The 22,209-nt window shown below is 62.1% G+C and overlaps 1 protein-coding gene and 1 non-coding gene across 4 annotated transcripts; one reads left to right on the plus strand and one right to left on the minus strand.

Annotated features, from left to right (window-relative positions):
- Positions 1-316: 316 nt before the first annotated feature.
- On the plus strand, positions 317-19,722 carry ATP13A2 (ATPase cation transporting 13A2). Of its 3 annotated transcripts, none has more exons than XM_049617980.1 (29): positions 317-567; positions 6,867-6,961; positions 7,055-7,237; positions 7,573-7,631; positions 7,800-7,914; positions 8,176-8,255; positions 9,673-9,750; positions 9,933-10,002; positions 10,769-10,903; positions 10,993-11,059; positions 11,148-11,279; positions 12,099-12,254; positions 12,730-12,840; positions 12,939-12,985; positions 13,070-13,258; positions 14,155-14,361; positions 14,859-14,954; positions 15,041-15,200; positions 15,300-15,420; positions 15,565-15,689; positions 16,409-16,569; positions 16,694-16,810; positions 16,936-17,015; positions 17,327-17,479; positions 17,568-17,664; positions 18,472-18,695; positions 18,778-18,929; positions 19,027-19,196; positions 19,289-19,722. In XM_049617980.1, the coding sequence occupies exons 1-29, from the start codon at positions 558-560 to the stop codon at positions 19,421-19,423; spliced, it is 3,525 nt and encodes a 1,174-aa protein (XP_049473937.1). In that variant the 5' UTR covers positions 317-557; the 3' UTR covers positions 19,424-19,722. The 3 variants fall into 3 exon arrangements, with proteins under 3 accessions (XP_049473937.1, XP_049473938.1, XP_049473939.1); XM_049617981.1 differs by having other exon boundaries at positions 10,796-10,903; XM_049617982.1 differs by lacking the exon at positions 16,694-16,810.
- On the minus strand, positions 6,631-6,764 carry LOC125913828 (small nucleolar RNA SNORA16B/SNORA16A family). Its single transcript, XR_007455119.1, has one exon. It is a non-coding gene; the product is annotated as a small nucleolar RNA SNORA16B/SNORA16A family (small nucleolar RNA).
- Positions 19,723-22,209: the final 2,487 nt, after the last annotated feature.

Raw genomic sequence — 22,209 nt, forward strand, 5'->3', positions numbered from 1 at the left:
CTGTGTGGGTGCGCCTGAGGGCTGCTGTCCTCTCTCTAAATGTCACACCTCTGTGTGTGAATCTGGGTGGCGTGGGAGGGGTGTTGTGCACTGGTGTTTGTGTGTCTGAAGGTTACCGTCTCTGAGTGTGTGTCCGTGTGTTCACGTGTCTGAGGACTGGCCGTCGGAGTTCCTGACAGTCCCTGTCGGACCCCCCCCCCGCCCCGCCCCTCTGGGTCTGTGTACCTCGGGCGGTGGATCCGCCTCTACGCGGGCGGCCGAGGCGGCTCGGACTACAAGTCCCGGCAGCCCGCGCGCGGGGCGGACGTGGGGCCGCAGTGGGCCGGGCGGGGCTTGGCTGCGCTCACACCCCGACTGCGGCACCTTCCCAGCCGCGCCGGCAGCCGGCTCCCGTGCAGGTGCCTCGGACCACCTCGCGCCACCGGACTTCTGCCCCGCTCCCCACCCCCCGCCGCCTCCCGCCTCCTGCCTCGCGCCCCCGCCGCGGGGCATCGCGACGCCCGGGCCCGGGCCACGGGCCGCAGCGCCGGGGCCGGCGATGAGCGCGAGGAGCCGGCATGAGCGCAGGTGAGTCCGCGGCTGGGGCCTCCCCGAACAGGGCGCGGTCCCCGGGCCTCCTGGGCCTCCTGTCGTCGCGCCTGCCGTGGCGCGACACCCCCACCGCAGGCTCGCAGGCCAGGGGAACGACCTCCGGAGGCATGCCCGCGCCCATCCCGGCCCCCTCCTGGGGGAGTCGGCGCGGGGACCCTTTCCAGAGAGGCCAGGAGCCCGGGGATGGCGCCGCGCGGAACCGTCGCCTCCCTGCTTTCCAGCAGCCCTGGGCGCTGTGCACGAGGGTGATTGGCGGCCCGCGGGGAAGGGGCGCGGGGAGATGCCCCACTCCCACTGGACTCCCTCCCGCAGTGACGGATGTCCAGGGCGGGGGAATAGGCCGCATGTATGGGGAAGATGCGTGGACGCCGCCGCATCCGGGGCCTCTGGGTGCTTACTCCTCTTGGATGAATGAAGAATGAATGAATGAATGGGGTTGGAGACGCCAGGCTCCCGAGTCCCTGGGTCAGAGTGCCCTGGACACAAAATGCCACTCCTGCCTCAGGCCTCCAGAGGAAGCCTGTCAACACCCCGGGTCCGAGGACCACACCCTGCCTGCTACCCTTCCCAGACCACGTGTCCCAAGCCCACCCTTTTCTGAGTATAAATTAAATCCCACCTTCTGAGAAGGAGCCGCTCTTCTCCGGGAGGGGGAAGGTCTCATCTCCATGTCAGTCACTCAGGCCTCCGCAGAGGGCCCACCAAAGGTCGAGCATCCTGTACAGCCGCAGAAGGCTCAGTTCTGGGCTCTCCCTCCCCACCTCCCACCTCTCTCCCCACCTCCCACCTCTCTCCCCAACCACCGCTGCCACCCCACCGGAAGCTGGGAGTGCACCGGGGGTGAGGAAGGGGGAAAGCTGAGGAAAGATACCCTCCGAACACCAGACCCGAAGATCGGATTACTACTAGCAGGCTGTTCCTCTCCCCCCTAGCCTGGCAGAGGAGAGGAGCTTCTGGCCATGGGGGAAGCACAGTGCAGGAGGAGGCAGTGCTGCTGCCCTGGGCCACTGCCAGGTCACCAGCAGGAAGCTGGGGCTTCCGCAGGAAACGAGAGGTTCTCAGATGGCTTTGCAGCCCCTTCACTCTGGAGTGCTGGTGGCATTGCCCCAGGGCTGCAGAGTCAGGCTGGCTTCAAGTCTAGTCTTGACCACCCACATCTGTGTGACTGTGGACATATTAATCAACCTCTCTGTGCCTCATTTTAAATGGGATCCAAATCCATTGCTTTCACGGTGCGGCTGCGAGGATGAGCTAAGAGGAATGTGTTCCTGCAGACCCACTCATTTCCAGCTTCTGCCCTTTCGAGCTGTAGGTCTCTGGGCGAGGTATCTTGAAGCTTTGTTCCGCAGTTTTCCCTACTGTAAAATGAGATGATAATTGCCCTTCAGTCACTGTTATTCAGAAGAGCAACGGAATCATCCTGAAAAGTATTCTCATCCCGCACCGCACAGACCGCTCTGGGCCAGCCTGAGCTGGCGATACTGAAAGAGATCAGATACTGCCCTGATCCTCCTGTGCCATTCCTGGGGAGCTGAGATGTGACAGGAGATCAACAGGCACTTGCCAGTGTCTTGACAAGTGTCCTGCTGGAGGGAAAGAGTGCCCTAGGCTTGATCTTGCTGGAAGACCAGAGTTTTCTAGGCTAGACTTCTCCATAGATCTGACTTCCTCCTTCAAGCCCCTCTTTCTTTCCTTCCTTCCTCCCGAGGTTGACTGGGAGAGCATCCCGTCCTGAAAGGAGGGGTGTGTGATGGCACCAGGAAGAACTTCCCAGAGGGAACGGTGTTTGGGGCCTGGGGGGAGCGAGCAAACGAGGGTGCCACAGGGTGATCTCTGGCAGGGCCCTTCAAGACGAGGCCCGTACTTCTGCACCTGGCAGCTGACTGGCCCAGAGGCAGGGGCCGGTGCTGTCATGTCAGCGAGACGTGCAGGCGTGCCTTGGCCGTTCGTTCATTCAGTAAACGGTTCCAGAGTCCCAGCCTCGTGCCAGGCACTGGGAGCCGGAGGGGGACGCTCGTGCAGGCCTGATGCTGTGATGGCTGCCAGTGGGTGTGGCTGAGGCGGACAGAGAGGACGGGGGAGCGAGACAGATCCTTTCCAGCTGCGACAAGTCGGTGGGCAAACTGCCTCCCCAGGACTCAGCCTTCGCACCTGTTAAGTGGGGTAAATGGCAGGATGAAAGCAGATCAGGGAAGCGACCCGCTCTGGGTGGGCCGGCGTGCCGCAGGCTTCTTCCCCATCCCCAGCCGAGCAGTTAGCCCGGAGAGGCTGTTGAGTGTGCACCGGGGAGCAGGGGACGCTGTGGGTTTCAGACGGGGTGATGAGGTTAAGGTACTTGCCTCACAAAACACAGCTTGCCTGTAAGGGAGCCAGGGGCTCGGACGAAGACAGCTGTGAGGACGGTAGGGCAGTGGTTAAGGGCGTGGACCCTAGGGGCGCCTGGGTGGCTCAGGCCGGTGAGCGTCCGACTCTCCGGTTTTGGCTCGGGTCACGATCAGTTCAAATGCATTGGTTCCATGCGTTTGAGCCCCGCATCGGGCTCTGTGGTGACAGTGCGGAGCCTGCTTGGGATTTTCTCCCTCTCTCTGCCCTTCCCCTACTCACACTGTCTCTGTCTCTCTCAAAATAAATGAATAAGCTTAAAAATTAAAAAAAAAAAAAAAAAAAAAAACACGGACCCCTGCGCGAGACCGCCTAGATCCGGATCCCACCACTCACCGGCTCTGTGGCGTCTGGGCAACTTACTTCACCCCTCCCGGCCTCAGTTTCCTAATCTGTAAAATAGGGATAAAAGGAGTCCCCTCTTCATAGAGTTGTGGTGAGGAATTGAGTTAATGTGTATAAAGCCCACGGAATGATGCCCGGCCTGTGTCAACCTCTTATCACTCCAAGATGCTCTCTGTTTCCCTTACACCTCAGACCAGCCGAGATCAACCTTAAAGGAGAAACTCCCCACCCTGCCCCACTCGGGGAGCAGTTGTCTGGCAGAAGAGATGGCTGGGGTTCTGGTAGCAACTGGGACTGTCCCCTTTTGAAGTGGGGCGAGAGAAGACTGTGGCTTTTTGGGTGGCCAAGGACCTGCGAACCCAGCTTGCCAGGCTGTGTCACTTGCCCCAAATGCCTGCTTCTCTGCCCCCCCTCCTCCAGGCCCGGAACCCTAGTGATCACCACCCCCAGGCCACACCAGATAGCAGAGGGCCCTCCGCTGTGTGTCGTCTGCAGGCTGCTGTCGGGAAGGGAAGGAAGTGATGCTCTGCTAAGCCTCACTCACAAGCTGGACTGGGCTGGAACCAGAGAGTGAAAGGGACCATCTCAGGAGACCCGGTCTGGGACCTGTGTGAACCCCAGGGAAGAAGGCTGACCTGGCCTCCTGCCCTTCCGGCTTTGAGACTCTGTTGCCGGCCAGACACCCAGGCTGTGTGTGTGTGTGTGTGTGTGTGTGTGTGTGTGTGTGTGTGTCCCTGTCCCTGAGCTGACACTCCATTTGTGTTCTGAGTCAGCCAAGTGGACAGGGCAGGGGAGGGACTGGCTGGAGGTGGGGCTTGTGGGGCTTAATTGGTTGTTGACTCATCAGGTTCAGAGAGGCCTAGGGAGGTGCAGGCCATGAGCCCCGGTCTCTGAAAGTGCCCACATGGGCCCCAAAAACACAGGATCTGGCTCCAGCTTCCTGGCCCCATCATTTACCTGGGGCTCTCTGTCCCTCCGAGCCTCAGTTCCCTCATTTGTAAAATGAGAAAAATGAGTCGGCCTCCTCGCGTTGCTGGAGGGTAAAGGAGCGAATTCATAGGGATGCTCCCAGTGGGTCTTGTCTCCCAGGAAGTGCTTATTGACTGTTGGCTGCTTTTTATAGTCATTACCATAGTAATTATTATCCCCGTCGTTACGTGGCGATATGGGGGCTGGGGTAGGAGATCTGCGTGGCCTGATGGGGACCCGTGGCCCCAATCCTCAGGGTGTCCTCCGGTGGTCCAGCAGAGGGAGAAAACCCTGGAGTCAGCCTGCCTGGACTTGCATCCCGACGCTACCGTGTACTTGCTGTGTGATTTGGCCAAGTGACTTAACCTCTCTGAGCCTCCTTTTCTTCTATAGAAAGGGGCTAATAATTGAGCTCCCATGGCAGGGTTATCGTGTCAACCGTGTAAAAAGGGCCAGGAGCAGAGGGTATGTGTGTACAATGGGCCTTCTGAAGCGTTGGCTGTTTGGAAAGCTTCAGAAGCCCAAGTGTTTGGGGAGAGAGCAGCTGAGGGGCTGGGGATGTTTATGACAGTGGCAGCGGCCTGGGACACTCTGGGCTCGTTGGTGGAAACTTCTAGGCCAGGGCTGTGCAGGGCTCCTCTGGGGAGGGGAAAGGACGGGAGCTTGGGAAACCTGCAGCCCGCCCCCACCTGCCCGGCCCTCCCATCCCTCTAAGCGAGCTTTTCCAGAGGCTCCTGCCATTGCTCTGGCAGGTCTGGGGAGGGGCCCAGGCACCTGCATGTCTGATCCCCCACAAAGGCTGCCTGACAGCGGGAGCCGTGAGCCCACCCCGTCTGTAGCCCTGGAACATTCACTGCCTGCCCGCCCTGCCAGGACCACAGCTCTACAGCTGGGGATACAGAAGTAAACAGAATTTCTGCAATAGAGCCACCTAGTGCTGTTCTCTGAGCCTCAGTTCTCCCATCTGTAAAATGGGGGTGATAGCCCTCCCTTTGCAGAGGTTAAGTGAGGAACCCTGGTAACTGCTCAGCTGGGACACAGCATCTTCTCTTTGCAGCTGAACCCTCCTCTCTGCCCACCCCACCCCCCCCACTGGCTGGGCTCCTCCCTCCCCTCACCCCTCCCCAGTTCCCCTTTGCAGTGGAGGCCCCTTTCCTGGCTGCCATCAGAGGCGGGCCTGACGTCTTGGCTTCTCAGCATCTCCTCGCTGCCAGGACTCTGCCGGGCACGGGAGTTGACCAAGGAGGAGCAGCCCTGATCCCTGCCTTCAGGGTGGGGACCAGACGGAAAAGAGGGGCACATAGCTCCCGGGAAGCTACCAGCTAGATGTGTGAGGGCGGTGTGAGCTCAGGGTGCCTCCCCCCAGGGCCTGTCCCCCACCCCATTGTGAGCCGACACCCAGCCAGAGAGAGCCAGACGCACAAAGGAGTTCAACATGGTGAGTGAGAACCAGTAGAACAGCCAGATCACTGCTATTAGATCCGTCAGACCAGTTTATAAAACAGCGATGCTTTTTACTTCAGTCTTTTATTGGTCAGGCCGGGTGATTATGGGTTCACAGTTGGGAGAGAAACACTAGGGGAATGAGGGGAGCTTAATCACAGACACAGCTTTGTGAGCAGCAGACCTCACTTTATTATTATTATTTTTTTAATGTTTATTTTTGAGAGTAAGCGGGAGAGGGGCAGAGAGAGAGGGAGACACAGAACCGGAAGCAGGCTCCAGGCTCCGAGCTGTCAGCACCGAGCCCGACGCGGGGCTCGAACCCACGAACCGTGACGTCATAAGCTGAGCCGAGGTCGGAGGCTTAACCGACCGAGCCGCCCAGGCGCCCCAGCAGACCTCACTCTGAACACAGCATCAGCAACAAGCTAGCGTCTGCAGAATCAGACGCTGCCAGGAAACCTGGGGGCAGCCAGGTCCTGAGGGGGTTGTGCTCCGTCGCGGTCCTGACCCCAGGATCCCCACTCACGGAAAGCGCCACTTCACTCATGCCAGAACCTTCGTCTCGCACAGCTGTGACTACAGTTGTCTTGAATAAGCTTATGGCCCCCTTCTTGTGCTCCTCAGCATCAAGGTTTGACTGCCTTTGGTGCTGGTACTGACACCTTAAGCTTTTCAGGGCAAGGACCCAAAGCACCACACAGGTCTTTTCCAGTACGTGTCCAGCCCACTCCCATCTGCCCCTCCGGACGGGTCCTTGGTCTCAGCAGGCAAGTTCTCGAGAGCCTCCTTCTGGTAACTATATTCGAGACCCCACCCATGGAACGTTTCTCCTGACTTCTGGAAACATGCCAGTTTTAGCAAAGGACTCTGTACCCAAGAGTTGGCAGGGACAGCGGGGACTGTCTTTTCCCAAAATGTTGCAGGTCAGTTACGGCAAACAGAACCGTGACCGTCAGGGAGAACAGCCACGCCGGCTCCTTTTTGACCACAGCGGCTGCATGGAAACAGCCGCGGCTTCTGTAGGGGCCACAAAATGACAATGCTTGTTATGTTTAAAGAAACAGGAGCAGGAGGAGCCCCCCCCCCCCCCCCCCCGCCCCCCCGGCCGTGACCTCTCTCCTTTGTGCCCACAGACAGCAGCCCTCTCGTGGGCAGCACGCCCGCCGGTTATGGGACCCTGACGATAGAGACATCTGTAGATCCCCTCAGCTCCTCAGTTTCATCCGTGGTACGTGGGCGGGTGTGGGCCCCCCAGACCCCCCGGCTCCTCCTCTAGCCCGCCCCGCCCCCACCTCGGCCTTCTCTGTCGGCGTCTCCACAGAGGCTCAGCGGTTACTGTGGCAGTCCATGGAGGGTCATAGGCTATCACATCGTGGTCTGGATGATGGCAGGGGTCCCTTTGCTGCTGTTCCGCTGGAAGCCGGTGTGGCGGGTGCGGCTGCGGCTCCGGCCCTGCAACCTGGCCCGCGCCGAAACACTCGTCATCGAAATAAGAGACAAAGAGGTGAGTCCCAGCCGGCAGGGGCAGAGGAGAGGGTGGGGTGGGTCTGGCGCTGGAGAGGGCCCGATGCAGGGGGAGGAAGGCGATGGATCGTGCTCGGGTTCTCAGCCCGATCCGGCCCCGGAATCTCTGTGGGACCTGACACAGGTTGTCCTTTCTGGACCTCAGCTTTCCCATCTGAGCAGTGGGTAGAAGGGACAGGTTAAGTGGCTCCTGAGAGGAGGATCATCTACGTCCTTGATCCCTGCCTTCTCCAGCAGGGGCCACAGGGTGGGCAGGGTGGGGCCTGGGAAGGGAGGAGTCTCCTCTGGGACCAAGTCCACGCCTCTGTGTTCCAGGATAATTCGTGGCAGCTGTATACTGTGCAGGTGCAGACTGAGGCCATCAGTGAGAGCAGGTGAGGCAGCCCATCACCCTTCCCAGAAGCCCCTGCTCCCCACCGGCCTCCTCCCACAAAGGCTCTGACCCTGGTGCCGTGCACCCCAGGGAGGGACCATGGCTCCGTGGGGATGGGGTGGTGCTGGAACGTTCCAGAGTGCCGCAGTAACCCCCACACCCCTCCCAGCCTGGAGCTGCCTGCCCAGGTCCAGGCGGAGGACGGCCGGAGCCAGGCGGCTGTGGGGGCAGTACCAGAGGGTGCATGGAAGGACACCACCCAGTTCTGCAGGAACGAAGAGGCAGTGAGTGGACAGCTGGGTCCGCACAAGTCCTTACCCGTCCCTGGGCCTCACTTTCACGCTCTATACGGCGGTGGATTGGACTCCACGCTCCCCAGGCACCTCCGGTTCCATTGTCCCAAATGTCCCGGATGCCGGCTGAGCACCTTAACACATCCAGGCCTCCCTCCCTCTTTCCTGTGACTCTGGCCTCTCTACCCCTGCCCTCCCCACCCCCCAGCTCCTCTTGGGGCTGCTTTCCAGCCTCTTCTCTCTCCTATGCAGCAGCGGAAGCTGCGATATTACCTCTTCCGGGGCCAGCGCTACGTCTGGATCGAGAGCCAACAGGCCTTCTGCCAAGTCAGGTAGGGGTCAGGGCCGGCACGCACACGCCGATGCTGGGCTGGGCAGGAGGGGTGGCATGAGGTGGCCCGGCGGGCTCCCCGCAGCTCTGTGCTTTGGTCCCCTGCGGCGTGAGCGAGCCCCTGAGCCTCTCCAGGCCTCAGAGTCCCTGTAACCGGGACATGAAGAGAATCCATGCCTCCTAGGGTTATCTTGAGGGGGAAATCTGTAAGCTTCGTGTAAAGTCTGGCTCAGCCTCGGGCCAAGGGGGTGACACCAAATCAGAGCTGAGGCTCTGGACTGGGACCCTCCATTTGGGGTCTCGTCCCTGCTCTGCAACCTACTTGAGAAATGGGAGCTCAGGGGCGCCTGGGTGGCGCAGTCGGTTAAGCGTCCGACTTCAGCCAGGTCACGATCTCGCGGTCCGTGAGTTCGAGCCCCCCGTCAGGCTCTGGGCTGATGGCTCGGAGCCTGGAGCCTGTTTCCGATTCTGTGTCTCCCTCTCTCTCTGCCCCTCCCCCGTTCGTGCTCTGTCTCTCTCTGTCCCAAAAATAAATAAAAAATGTTGAAAGAAAGAAATGGGAGCTCACAACACATCTTCAAGTGCAGGGAGCTTGTGTGGAAGGTGATCCCGGGGAACACTGGGGGGTGTGGGGGGAGCAGGAGGTATCATAGGGAGCTTGGTCCCCTTGGGGATCTTCTCGAGCCAGTGAGGAGCCCGGGGTGCCCTCACCCGAGGAGCGAGGAGGCTGGGGGTACTTCCCATCATCCCCCACCCCCGCCCCACCCGTGTTGGCGGCTGGCTCCTGGCCACGGACGTGAATTCCTTGGTGCCCCCCGGCTCGCGGTGGAGCACCCTCCTGCAGCCAGGAACAACCCGCCAGCGAAGACAGGTGTTTGCAGTGCCAGCTGCGTCTGCAGAGGTGGGCACCCCGCGGACGGGGGGACGGGGCCAGCCCCTGCCACAGGAGGAGAATAGCACAAATGGCTGACGTGTTCGTCACGACGTAGGTGCCAGGGACTAGCCACGCGCTTTGTGTGGCTTCTATTTTATTCCACCCGTAGCCCTGTGAGGCGGGTACTGTCACCGTCCCCATTCCGCAGGGGAGGAAACTGAGTCACAGAGAGGTTGAGTCGCTTGACGAAGGCGTCATCATTGTAAATGATACTCCTGTCACTAAATAAGAGTGGTTCTTGACGGTATTAAATGTTATCAATCATCTCTCATTGTTCTTCCTCGGCGAGGTAGTTTGGGGCCAGTCAGAGGGATGGAAGGAGAAAGTTAAGCCCAGAGTTTGTGAGGAACCTGCCTCCTCCTAGGAGCTCAGTGGGCCCGAAGGGACCTGGAGCCCCAAGTCCCTGGCCTGCAGGGCGCCCGGGTCCCATCGCCCATCCGAGTCACACACACACCCCCACCCCCCCCCACCCCCCCCCCCGCAGCCTGCTGGACCACGGCCGCACCTGTGACGACGTCCGCCGCTCCTGCTCCGGCCTCAGCCTCCAGGAGCAAGCCGTGAGGTGGGTGCTGCCCTGGACCAGAGGTTCCCTGCGCTCTGGGGACCCCTGTCTTGCTCCCCTGAGTGTGGCCTTGTCTGGGCCTCGGTTTCCCTGGCTGTGAGATGAGGACCTCTGTTGCCCTTGGAGGATCCGGCCGCCGCTCCCCCCCCCTCCATCTTTTGGCCTCGTCACCTCTCTTGCAGGAAGACCATCTATGGCCCCAACGTGATCAGCGTGCCGGTCAAGTCCTATCCCCAGCTGCTGGTGGACGAGGTAGGGCTGTCCCTGGGCCTCGCCCCAGCTCTGGCCTGGATGGGCTATGTGACCCTGGCCGGGGGCTTGGCCTCTCTGGGCCACTTTCCAGTGGCAGACCAGAGCAGCCGTCCCCTTCTCCACAGGGGAGAGTCATCTCAGACCCAGCCCCATCAGCTCAGGGCCAGGACTTGGAGGCTCTGATCCAGGCTGAGGCTGGGAAGAGAGGCCCGGAGGCAAAGCCACAGGGGCTGGGCTTCTCCTGTGGGTGAGAGCCGTGACTCTCTGTGCTTAAGCCGCTTTAACCGTCTGGCAGCCGTGGAGTAGGGACACTCGGTTCATATGCAAAGAACCCAGGCTTCAGAGGGGTGACACAGCATAGGGGACAAAGGGATCCCTCTGAGGGATCTGAGCCCTCTGAGCCAGAGGCAGACGCCCCTAAAGGGGAACAGACTTCAGGAGTCTGGCCCGATGTAAACCCCAGGCAGCCACTCGGGAGCTGTGTGGTTTGGGGCAAGTGACTTGACCCTACTGTGCCTCAGTTTCCTTGTCTGCAAAATGGAGTGAGGGTAGCATCCACCCCGTGGAATTGTCATCACCATCGGATGGTACTCAGACGCGGCGCTTAGCGGGGGCCTGGCATGGAAATGCCCGCGTCCTCCCTAGAGCAGAGAAGCCGGGGGCTCGAGAGCTGTCCGGATGGGGCTGAGCAGGGAAACGGCCCGGCCCGGGGCTGCGCTGGCCCGGGGTCACGGGCCCTGATGCTGCCTCCCCGCCCCTCCCCCAGGCACTGAACCCCTACTATGGGTTCCAGGCCTTCAGCATCGGGCTGTGGCTGGCGGACCGCTACTACTCATATGCCCTTTGCATACTGCTCATCTCCACCGCCTCCATCTGTCTGTCGCTCTACAAGACCAGGAAGGTGAGTGGTGTGAGGGGGCCGGGGCGGGGCAGGCGGGTCCCCAAGGGGGCCACCGCCTACCCACTCCCCGCGTGTCCCCCTGCCCGCAGCAAAGCCAGACTCTGAGGGACATGGTGCAGCTGTCCACACGGGTGTGCGTGTGCCGGCCCGGGGGAGGTGAGCGCTGGGGAAGGGAGGGGGCAGGGAGGGGGGGGGGCGCGCCCTGGGCCGTGCTGAGGCCCCCTCCGCTTGCCCGCACCCGCAGAGGAGGAGTGGGTGGACTCCAGCGAGCTGGTGCCTGGAGACTGCCTGGTGCTGCCCCAGGAAGGCGGCCTGGTGCCCTGCGACGCTGCCCTGGTGGCTGGGGAGTGCATGGTCAACGAGAGCTCTCTGACAGGTCAGCCCTCCGGGTCTTCCTCCCCTGCCAGCAGGCTCCTCTGCTCGCATCGGGGACATTGAGGTTTTTCTTTTGTGCTCAAGTCACAACCCCGGGGTCGGGTCGGCATTTGCTAATCCTACATGCTCAGGCACTCAGTAAGAGATTGACCCTCGGGGCACGCCTGGGTGGCTCAGTCGGTTGAGCCTCTGACTTCAGCTCAGGTCATGATCTCACATGTCGGTGGGTTTGAGTCCCTCGTGGGGCTCTGTGCTGCCGGCTCAGAGGCTGGAGCCTGCTTCGGATTCTGTCTCTCTCTCTCTCTCTCTCTCTCTGCCCCTCCCCTGCTTGCGCTCTCTCAAAAATAAATGAACGTTAAAAAAAAAAAAAAAGATTACCACTCTGCCGGACAGCATGCTCGGGGCTTTGTAGAGGTTTAGTCCCCACGCCCCACCCTGTGGTTTATTGGCTTGAGTTATAAAAGGAGTACAGCTTGTTATAAAATAATTCCAACAGAATGAGAACATCCTCCCCACCCCCTGCCCCCCAACTATGTGGACACGAGTGCACACCCGCTTTCCCGTGTTCCCCGCGGGAGGGGTCCCGGTACCTGGCTGGCACACGGCCTTGCAGGGTTGCCGGACTGTCTCTTTTAGGTCTTTTGCCCTCTCTCAGCCTCAGTGTCCCTCTGTGTAAAATGGGGGCAGTGGTTTCTGCACACATGGTTCCCAGAGTTAAATGAGACCTAGGGCTTTAGGAAACAATTCGGTGCTTCACTCTGGTCGGTGGGAAGGAGTGGCATGGAACCCCCTCACCAGCTTCGTACCGCGTCCCTTCCAGGGGAGAGCGTTCCAGTGCTGAAGACGGCCCTGCCGGAAGGACCGGTGCCCTACTGCCCCGAGACCCACCGGCGGCACACGCTCTTCTGTGGGACCCTCGTCCTGCAGGCCCGGGCCTTTGTTGGACCCCACGTCCTGGCAGTGGTGACTCGAACAGGTGGGAGTCCGGGACGCAGGGAGGGATGCTGGGCTCGTGACACCGGGCAGGGCGGGGGCCATCTCCGCTGCTGTCCTACCATGGGACCTGAGACAAGTCCCACTGCCAAGTTGGGGTTGGCTGATGTGGGCAGGGATGTGGCCAGCAAGGAGGAGCCCACCCCTCCGGAAGGGAGCAGCCCTGTACGACGCCGGCAGGTTCTTGTCGTGTGGGAATGGGACCCGGTGTCACCAGATCTGAGTGTTTCAGCACAAGCCACATATCTGAATTTTAAGTGAAACCACCCACTTTATAGATAACTGTCCATTCATTCCGGTTTTACTGAGCCCTGTGAGCGCCGGGCCATCACGAGGAACCCCAAACTGGATGATTCCTAATCCTGGGAGCACCACATCTCACAGCCCCCAGGCGCGGTGGTGGAGGGGAGGGGCCGAGAGGACCCGTCCTGACCCTCGGCCTCCCCGGCTCCCCCCAGGGTTCTGCACAGCCAAAGGGGGCCTGGTGAGCTCCATCCTGCATCCCCGGCCCATCAGCTTCAAGTTCTACAAGCACAGCATGAAGTTTGTGGCCGCCCTCTCTGTCCTGGGTGAGCGTCCCCCTGCATTCCCCTCTGCTGGTGGGACGTCCCAAATCCCGTCCCAAATCCCGTCCCAAATCCCGCTGAGTCCCTTGCTGTCTCCCCAGCTCTCCTCGGCACTATCTACAGCATCTTCGTCCTTCACCGCAACCGGGTGAGTCTCAGGGGGCCGGGTGGGGCCCGGCAGCGGGGACCCGGGGCCGGCCTGGCCCTTGGCGTTCACGGTGCCTCCTGCCAGGTGCCTCTGAATGAGATCGTGATCCGCGCTCTGGACCTGGTGACGGTCGTGGTGCCCCCCGCCCTGCCAGCCGCCATGACCGTGTGCACGCTTTACGCCCAGAGCCGGCTCCGGAGTCAGGGTATCTTCTGTATCCACCCGCTGCGCATCAACCTGGGGGGCAAGCTCCAGCTGGTGTGTTTCGACAAGGTGGGGGCCGCAGGGCAGGGGGCCCGGGCGCCACGGCCAGGCCTCCGCACCCGTGTTTCATTCGGCAACGCTGACCAAGGGCCTGCTTGGTGCCAGATCCTGTCCTGGGGGTGGAAACCCTTAGAGATACCACCCCCCCATCCCCCACCCAGGTCCCAGCCGCGTCAAGCTCACGGCCTGGCGGATGAGCTGTCCGAGATCATTCAGGCTTTTGCCCCCTATTGCTCTCAGCGCTGAGACCCAGCAGAGACCCCCACGGCGATGTCCCCCCACCAGAAAGCACAGAAAGCTGCAGACGATGTGATGGGCTTGGGGAAGGAAGTGAACGGGGTAATGGGACGGGTGCTACTTGAGGTCACTCCCTCAGGGAGATGGCAGTGAGGAAGTCTTCGCTGGGAGGCTGGGCCACTGGGGCAGGGCCGGAGAAGCTGAGCAGACCACATGCCTGAGGCAAGAGGAGCAGGGGGGAAGGGGGCAGGGTGAGATGGGGGGGGCGCCCTTGTCGTCAGAGGCTGGTGAGCCCCGTGGAGGAGTTTGGACATTTAATTGTTCTGAGGGCACTGGGGGCCACAGAGGTTTTAAGCTGATCGTGTTCACAGAGCTCCCCGGCTGTCCCTGGGCCGCGGGAACACAGCCTGGGGCGTGCAGGCTAGCGCCTGCCTCGCTCATCCATTCAGCAGGTACACCGAGCGCTGCGTGTGGCAGGGCCCCTTCCTGGCACCGCATCAGATGGGTGATAGGGTAGCAAAGGGGCCTCGGGTGGGGACCCGGCGGCAGTGGTGCCAGACAGAGGAAGTAGGGGCTGGGGAGGGCGACTCTGGGGCGTGGGCGCCCAGCGCAGCCGCACACGGCTCAACCCGAGGACTCACCACTGGCCTGCCCCTTGCCCCCTGCAGACGGGCACCCTCACGGAGGACGGCTTGGATGTGATGGGTGTGGTGCCCCTAAAAGGGCAGGCGTTCCTGCCTCTGGTCCCGGAGCCCCGCCGCCTGCCCGTGGGGCCCCTGCTCCGAGCGCTGGCCACCTGCCACGCCCTCACCCGGCTCCAGGACACCCCGGTGGGCGACCCCATGGACCTCAAGATGGTGGAATCTACTGGCTGGGTGAGGAGCAGGGCAGCCCCTGCCTCTGGGCAGCTGGGCTCTGACGGACCCTGCCCGGTCTCCGTTCCAGGACGTCAGGTGGTGTCCAGTGTGCCGCCGTCATTAATAACAATGTGGCCAAGGCCACACACGAGCACCTACTGTGTGCCAGCACTCCGCTGCACAGGCCTTGTCTCATGCTCCTCCTGTAGCCCAGGAAGGAAGCTTCAAACCTGCCTCACAGGGAGGAAGGATCAGGCTGAGGGAGATTTGGAATAACTTGTCCCAGGTCACCCTGCAGCTTGTAAGTGGCAAAGCCAGAGTTTGAACTTGGGTCCATCCGACTCCAAAGCCCGCGCTCTTGACTTCCCGTTCCATCCAGTCTCCCATGGAGGAAGTCTTCCTCCAATCTGATCTGAATCCCGCGCCGCCTCCCTCCGTGGGCCAAGGATTGGCCGCCCCGGGGCCAAGCCGGTGCCCAGCCCGTCAGATGCCAACCTTCTCCGCCCGCCTCGCAGGTCCTGGAGGAGGGGCCAGCCACAGACTCAGCATTCGGGGCCCAGGTCCTGGCGGTGATGAAACCCCCGCTTCAGGAGCCCCAGCTGCAGGGCATGGTGAGTCTCGGGTGTGCCTGCGGGGCGCGGGGCGGCCGGGGTGGGCCCCACAGGCCGGCCCTTCAGCCGCCCCTCCGACTCTGCAGGAGGAGCCCCTGGCACCCGTCAGCGTCCTCAGCCGCTTCCCGTTCTCGTCAGCCCTGCAGCGCATGGACGTGGTGGTGGCGTGGCCGGGGGCCGCGCAGCCGGAGGCCTATGTCAAGGGCGCCCCTGAGCTGGTGGCAGGCCTCTGCGACCCCGAGACAGGTGCAGGGGGCGGGCCACTGACGGGAATGGGGTGGGCACCCGGCCTCTGCCCCTGGCCCCGCCCCCCCCGGCCCGGTGACACCTGCCTGTCCCTGGCAGTGCCCACGGACTTCGCCCAGATGCTGCAGAGCTACACGGCCGCCGGCTACCGCGTCGTGGCCCTCGCCAGCAAGCCGCTGCCCATCGCGCCCAGCCTGGAGGCCGCTCAGCGACTGACCAGGTGGACCGTCCCCTGTCCCGCCCCTTGGGGACTGCGCACCAGGCCCAGGCGTAGGCAGCGCCCTGGGAAGGTGTCCTTGCCCGGTGGCTGGCAGAGGGGCCTTGGCCACCGCCTGACCTCTGACCCAGCTCTGGCGCCCTCCAGGGACACCGTGGAGCAGGACCTGAGCCTCCTGGGGCTGCTCGTCATGAGGAACCTGCTGAAGCCGCAGACCACGCCGGTCATCCGGGCTCTGCGGAGGACCCGCATCCGCACCGTCATGGTGACAGGTACCCCGCGCAGCAGGGCCTGGGTCAGGAGGGCAGAATCTACCCCGTCACGGGCAGAGGGAAGGGCGCGCCGCGTCCCTTCTTTTCGGACCCCCGCTTCAGGCCGGGGCTTTTTCAGACGTTTCGTGTATCTTCACAACGTCCCTCCCAGGGGGTAACTGTCCCTCCGTTCGATGGATGAGGCAGGCGAAACTCGGGGGGGTAGAATGACCTCCAGAGAGTCCCGGGGTGGTGCTGATCAGCCTGGGTTCCAGCCCGGCTCCAAGTCCCGAGTTCCAGCTCCACCTGTAGGAAATGGGGGAAGTTATGTCAGCCTCGAAAGTGGTGACGATTTCATGGGGCAAGGAAGGAAAGACTCTAGCCAGGGCAACACGGAGGAGCCCAACAGGTCTGCGTCCTCGTCCTGGTCCTCCCCACCCTCGCACGCACACGCTCGCACGCACACGCTCGCATGCACACCTGCCAGCAAGGTCCAGCAGCACCGAGTAGTGTATGTGGAACTTGAAACCCGGGTGCCCAGTTTCCCCTAAGCCCTTCGATACCTGGTTTTCTAGAAGAGGAAAGTGGGGTTCAGAGACGTTGATGTACCTGCCCGAGCTCACCCAGCCAGCCGTGATAGACACACTGTGTCTGGCCTCGGTTTTCCCATCTGTAAGTGTCAGGGTGAGGACGGCCCCCCAGATAGCACCTGGGCCCTGACCTCGTCCCCACGCTCCTAGGGGACAACCTGCAGACGGCCGTCACCGTGGCCCAGGGTTGCGGCATGGTGGGCCCCCAGGAGCGTCTGGTCCTCATCCACGCCACCCCCCCCGAGCGAGGCCGGCCTGCCTCCCTTGAGCTCCTGCCACTAGAATCCTCCACGGCTATGAACGGGGCTAAGGTGAGGCTGAGCCGGGGTTCCAGCCGCACCCCCCACCGATGACCCCGCCCCCGCGTCACCTGACCCAGGCCCCAGCTCTCCGGGGTGGGCAGGGGAGGCTGAGCGGAGCTTCCTGGGCCCCCAGGATCTCGGCCAGGCCGCAAGCTGCACCTTGGAGCCAGACCCCCGATGCAGCCACCTGGCCCTCAGCGGGTCCACCTTTGGTGTCCTTATGAAGCACTTCCCCAAGCTGCTGCCCAAGGTAGGGCTGCCCCCAAGCCTCACCCCTGGTTGCTCTACGCCACCCCATGTTCTCCTCCCTCCTCGTGGCTCTCCCGCCCCCACCCTACAGCTGCCCCAGCCTCCCCTGTCTCCCTGTGCTCTCAGGTCCTGGTCCAGGGCACTGTCTTCGCCCGCATGGCTCCTGAGCAGAAGACAGAGCTGGTTTGTGAGCTCCAGAAGCTTCAGTGAGTACATGTGGGACCTGCAGGGGGCAGCTGGTCCGTGGTGGTCGTGGTGGTGCACGAACACCTCAGGCATTAAGGATGATCCTCACCCTCCGGGAAAACCCAAGCAGCTCTCCTGGGTCCGTGATGCCGGAAGCAGTAACTGCCCCTGTTTGCTGAGCCCCTGCTGTGTGCCGGGTGCCGTGCAGGCAGCAGGGACCCGGCCAACCCCACCTTCTGCCAGCAAGCCCATGGGAGGGGAGGGGGGTCACTTCACAGACACGGAGGCTCCTCACCGGCTCCGGCCATTCCTGCACACCTCTCTGCGTCAGGTACTGCGTGGGCATGTGTGGGGACGGCGCCAATGACTGCGGCGCCCTGAAGGCGGCCGACGTGGGCATCTCACTCTCCCAGGCCGAGGCCTCTGTGGTCTCGCCCTTCACCTCGAGCATGGCCAGCATCGAGTGTGTGCCCATGGTCATCAGGTGAGGCGGGCAGGGGCCAGTGGGCCAGGGCTCATCGGGGCCCGTCGGCCCAGCCCGGGCCCCCTAATGCCCATACCCTGCTACCCAGGGAAGGCCGGTGTTCCCTCGACACGTCGTTCAGCGTCTTCAAGTACATGGCTCTGTACAGCCTGACCCAGTTCATCTCCGTCCTGATCCTCTACACGGTGAGTAGTGATCTTGCCGCCCAGAGCAGGCCCACGGCCAGGACGCTCGGCAGCGTGGCTGGGAGCCCAGCGGGTTCTGGAATGGACGGTGCCGTCTCCCATCCTGCCCTGCCGCGTTCTGGCTGTGTGGCTTGGATGACTCCTGAGCCCTGGGTCGCACAAGGCTGAGCTCAGCGCCCGGCACACAGTAGGTCCACAGAATGACCTGGCGTGCTGGCGTTTCGCGCCTGCCCTCCAGGAGCTGCCATGCCCGAGGGAGACTGAGGCAGAGCCCAGGCAGGGACCGAGGCAGGCGTGGGACGGAGAGCCAGGGTCGCTGCGCCACGGATCCACCTGTTTCCCTGCTTGCCCTGGCCGAGACCTTGGCTGTACCCGTCACACCCTGCCCGGAGGGGTATCTCCCCGCTCTGCTCTGAGCACACGCAGCTCACCCCCATGGAAAGGAGGTGACCCCACCGGGCAATGCAGATCTCGTACGAGCCTCTGTCCCTGTGTCCACCAGGACCTGCGTCCTCTACGGGCAGAGCCGAAGCACGCCCTTCAGCCTGGGAGGGAGCTCTCCGTGGGTAGGAGGAACCTGCCCTCTCAGATTTAGGCCCCCCTGCCTTCTCCCTCAGACCGGGAGAGGGGCTCCCCGAAGGCGGTGCAGTGTCTTCTCCATCAGACTAGGTGCTTCCCGGAGGCAAGAAGGCGCTGCCTCCCCATCAGGTTTTGGGCGGAACGATTCCCTTCCCATCGGACTCGTTGGGCGCAGGTCTGGTGCCCCCGCTGCTACCTGCCCCTCTGCCCTCCCTCCCCTGCTGGCAGATCAACACCAACCTGGGCGACCTGCAGTTCCTGGCCATCGACCTGGTCATCACCACCACGGTGGCAGTGCTCATGAGCCGCACGGGGCCGGCGCTGGCGCTGGGGCGGGCGCGGCCGCCGGGGGCCCTGCTCAGTGCGCCCGTGCTGAGCAGCCTCCTGCTGCAGGTGGCCCTGGTGGCCGGCGTGCAGCTGGGGGGCTACTTCCTGACCGTGGCCCAACCCTGGTGAGTAGCGAGTCCGCCCCCCAATCCCAGCCCTGCCCCCTCCTCCACGCTCGTTCCCTGACCCCGGGCTTCGCGCCCCCAGGTTCGTGCCCCTGAACAAGACCGTGCCCGCGCCAGACAACCTGCCCAACTACGAGAACACGGTGGTCTTCTCGCTGTCCAGCTTCCAGTACCTCATCCTGGCCGCCGCTGTGTCCAAGGGGGCGCCCTTCCGCCGGCCGCTCTACACCAACGGTGCGGCCGCGGGGCGGGGCGGGGCGGGGCGGGGCGGGGCTGGCGTGGGTGGAGTGGGGAGGGGCCCACCGGCCTGACGGACTCCCTCCCCCTCCAGTGCCCTTCCTGATGGCCCTGGCGCTCCTGGGCTCCGTCCTGGTGGGCCTCCTCCTGGTCCCTGGCCTCCTGCAAGGCCCGCTGGGGCTGAGGAACATCGCTGACACCTGCTTCAAGCTGCTGCTGCTGGGCCTGGTGGCCTGCAACTTCGTGGGGGCCTTCATGCTGGAGGTGGGGCGCACCCTCGGTTGGGGCTGGAGGGGGGGCTTTCAGGGTGGGCTCGGCCGCAGCTGCCCCTCCCACCCTCTCCCTGTCCTCCGCAGAGCGTGCTGGACCAGTGCCTCCCGGCCTGCCTGCGGCGGCTCCGACCCAAAAAGGTCTCGAAGAAGCGTTTCAAGCAGCTGGAGCGGGAGCTGGCCGAGCAGCCTTGGCCACCGCCCGCCGAGCCCGCGAGGTAGCGCGGCCCCGTCCGCACACCGGACGCCGATCTCCCTGCCTCTGAGCCACCGACTGGGACCCGTCTCCGGAGACGCCACCGCCACCGCTCGTGCAGCCCGGAGGCTGGCAGATGTCCTGCTCCTGCCCTGGGTCTGCCCGGCCCAGCGTTCCCTGCCCTCGGCCGGGGAAATGCTGTCGTCCCCAACTTCAGACCTCCCGTGTACACATGACAGCTACCAATGCCCCCAGAGCCTCTGTCAGTGGAACAAATAAAGTCATGATATTTTCCTGGCACGGCCGTGGCTGTCTCCTACGTGGTACCGCTGACCGGGTCCCCGGCTGGGAGCCCCTGGCATGTGTCCGCTCTGAGCACCTCAGGTCACGGTGGACGACTCCCCTCTCCGGGCCTCCGTCTCCTCGTGGGACAGTAATGTTTTCAGGTTGAGCAGTGCCTGGTCCTCCGTTAAGCATCTGGGGTTTTGTTTTTCTCTCTTTTTTTAATTTATTTATAATAACGAGTGGGGAAGGGGCAGAGACGGGGAGAGACAGAATCCCAAGCGGTCTCCGCACCATCAACGCGGAGCCCGATGCAGGACCTCAGGAACCGTGAGACCGTGACCCGAGCCGAGATCCAGAATCGGAAGCTCCGAGGCTTAACCGACTGTGCCACCCAGGCGCCCCTCCAACAAGCATTTTGTACGCATCGTCTTTTAATCCTTACGACTGCGGCATCTGATTCCCCTTTTGCAGATAAGGAGACTAAGGTTCAGAGGTCACACAAGTTGCCGGAGGTGGGGCCAGATCGCCTTGACTCCAGTACCCGCTTGCCACGCTCCTGTGCCAGCGCCGAGGAGGCATCTGACTGGGGCAGTTCCCTCCTATCCGCCACCCCCCCCCCCCACCCAGCATCCTGGGCCGTGTTTGTGGTCCAGGCTCTGAGCCCACGTCTCCCAGCCCGAACCACGTGCACTGTCCCCGGGGGAAGGGTGGGTGCTTCTGACCTCATCCCATCAGTGGGACCCTGGCCAAGCCCCACTCTGGAGATGTAACTCGGTCATCCGAGTGCTGGGCAGAAAGGAGCGGGAAAGAAAGACTGCTTCCTGCCCTCCAGAAGCCCCCCGCCGACCTCATTCCTGGGAGTCCTGGGACCATCCCTGGCCTCCCCTTACAGGAACCGAGTAAATGTTGAATCAAACTGAGCAGAAAGGATGTGGGGTGTGAAAAAGCAATTTTCTTTTTTTTCGGAGTAGAAATTTGTTTTTGTTTTTTTTTTATTATTTTAATCTTTATTTTTGAGAGAGAGAGAGAGTGAGAGCAGGGGGGGAACAGAGAGAGAGGGAGACACAGAATCTGAAGCAGGCTCCAGGCTCCCAGCTGTCAGCACAGAGCCCGACGCGGGGCTGGAACCCACAAACCGTGAGATCATGACCCGAGCTGAAGTCGGATGCTTAACCGACTGAGCCACCCAGGAGCCCCTATTTATTTATTTTTTAATTTACATCCGAGTTAGCATGAAAAAGCAATTTAAAAAAAAATTTTTTTTTTAACGTTTATTTATTTTTGAGACAGAGAGAGACAGAGCATGAACGGGGGAGGGTCAGAGAGAGGGAGACACAGAATCTGAAACAGGCTCCAGGCTCTGAGCTGTCGGCACAGAGCCCGACGCGGGGCTCGAACTCACGGACCGCGAGATCATGACCTGAGCCGAAGTCGGCCGCTTAACTGACTGAGCCACCCAGGCGCCCCGAAAAAGCAATTTCTAACATGAGGCACATCCACAGACCTCCTGTACCGGGCACGGAGTCGTCAACCAGCAACAGTTCGGGGTGGTGGAGGCTGGAGGACCCGGGGAGAGGCTGGGTTCGAATCCCTCAACCGATTGGTTCACGCATTTATTGGACAGTCATGTGCCAGGCACAGGTGCTGCCACAGTGTACAAAAGAACTTGGCCTAGGGGCGCCTGGGTGGCTGCGTCACTTAAGCGTCCGACTTCGGCTCAGGTCATGATCTCGCAGTTCATGGGTTCTAGCCCCGTGTCGGGCTCTGTGCTGACAGCTCACAGCCTGGAGCCTGCTTTCGATTCTGTGTGTGTGTGTGTGTCTCTCTCTCTCTCTCTGTCCCTCCTGTGCTTTCTCTCTCTCTCTCTCAAAAAAAAAAAAAATAATAATAATAAATAAATAATTAAAAAAAAAAAAGAACTTGGCCTCTGCACATGTACCTTGTAACCTGGTGTGAGAGGTGAACAGACAGAGCGAATCTCCAAGGTCATGGGAGCACCCACACCCACTACCCGCTCCCCAAGTATCTGCCGCCTCTGCTTGGGTCCTTAGGGCCAGGGGAGTGGGTAGAAGCAGCACAGAGAATCGGGGGGCCAGGACGTGAGAGTGGCAAGCTCTGGGGCCTCTGTTTCCCCTTTTTGTCAAGTGTAGGGAACAGCATTTCTGCCAGGTGTTTCTGCCTCTCCTACCCTAGAGGGACTGTGCCTGGAGCAGGCAAGGGCTAAGGGAGGGCAGGGAGGGCTGTGCTGGCCCCCAGGGCCCACAGGGCTCCAGGTAGCAGAAGCCCCTGCTATTCGGTGATAGACCCTGGAGAGGGGGTGGCAGGTATTCATTCATTTGCCAAACCAGCACCGGGGAGCAAATGATACACGAGACATATCGAGGTCCTGCCTAATAGGATTCAGAGTCCAAGGGCTAGGCGGTTGTGGGGTGCCTGACTGGGGGCAAGGAGACCCCCACGTCCTCCCAGCCTGAGCCCCTGCCCCAGGTTCAGGCAGGGCTGAGGACTGGCCCAGAGGCAGGAACCT

This window comes from Panthera uncia, assembly GCF_023721935.1.
Source record: "Panthera uncia isolate 11264 chromosome C1 unlocalized genomic scaffold, Puncia_PCG_1.0 HiC_scaffold_4, whole genome shotgun sequence".
Lineage (NCBI taxonomy): Eukaryota > Metazoa > Chordata > Mammalia > Carnivora > Felidae > Panthera > Panthera uncia.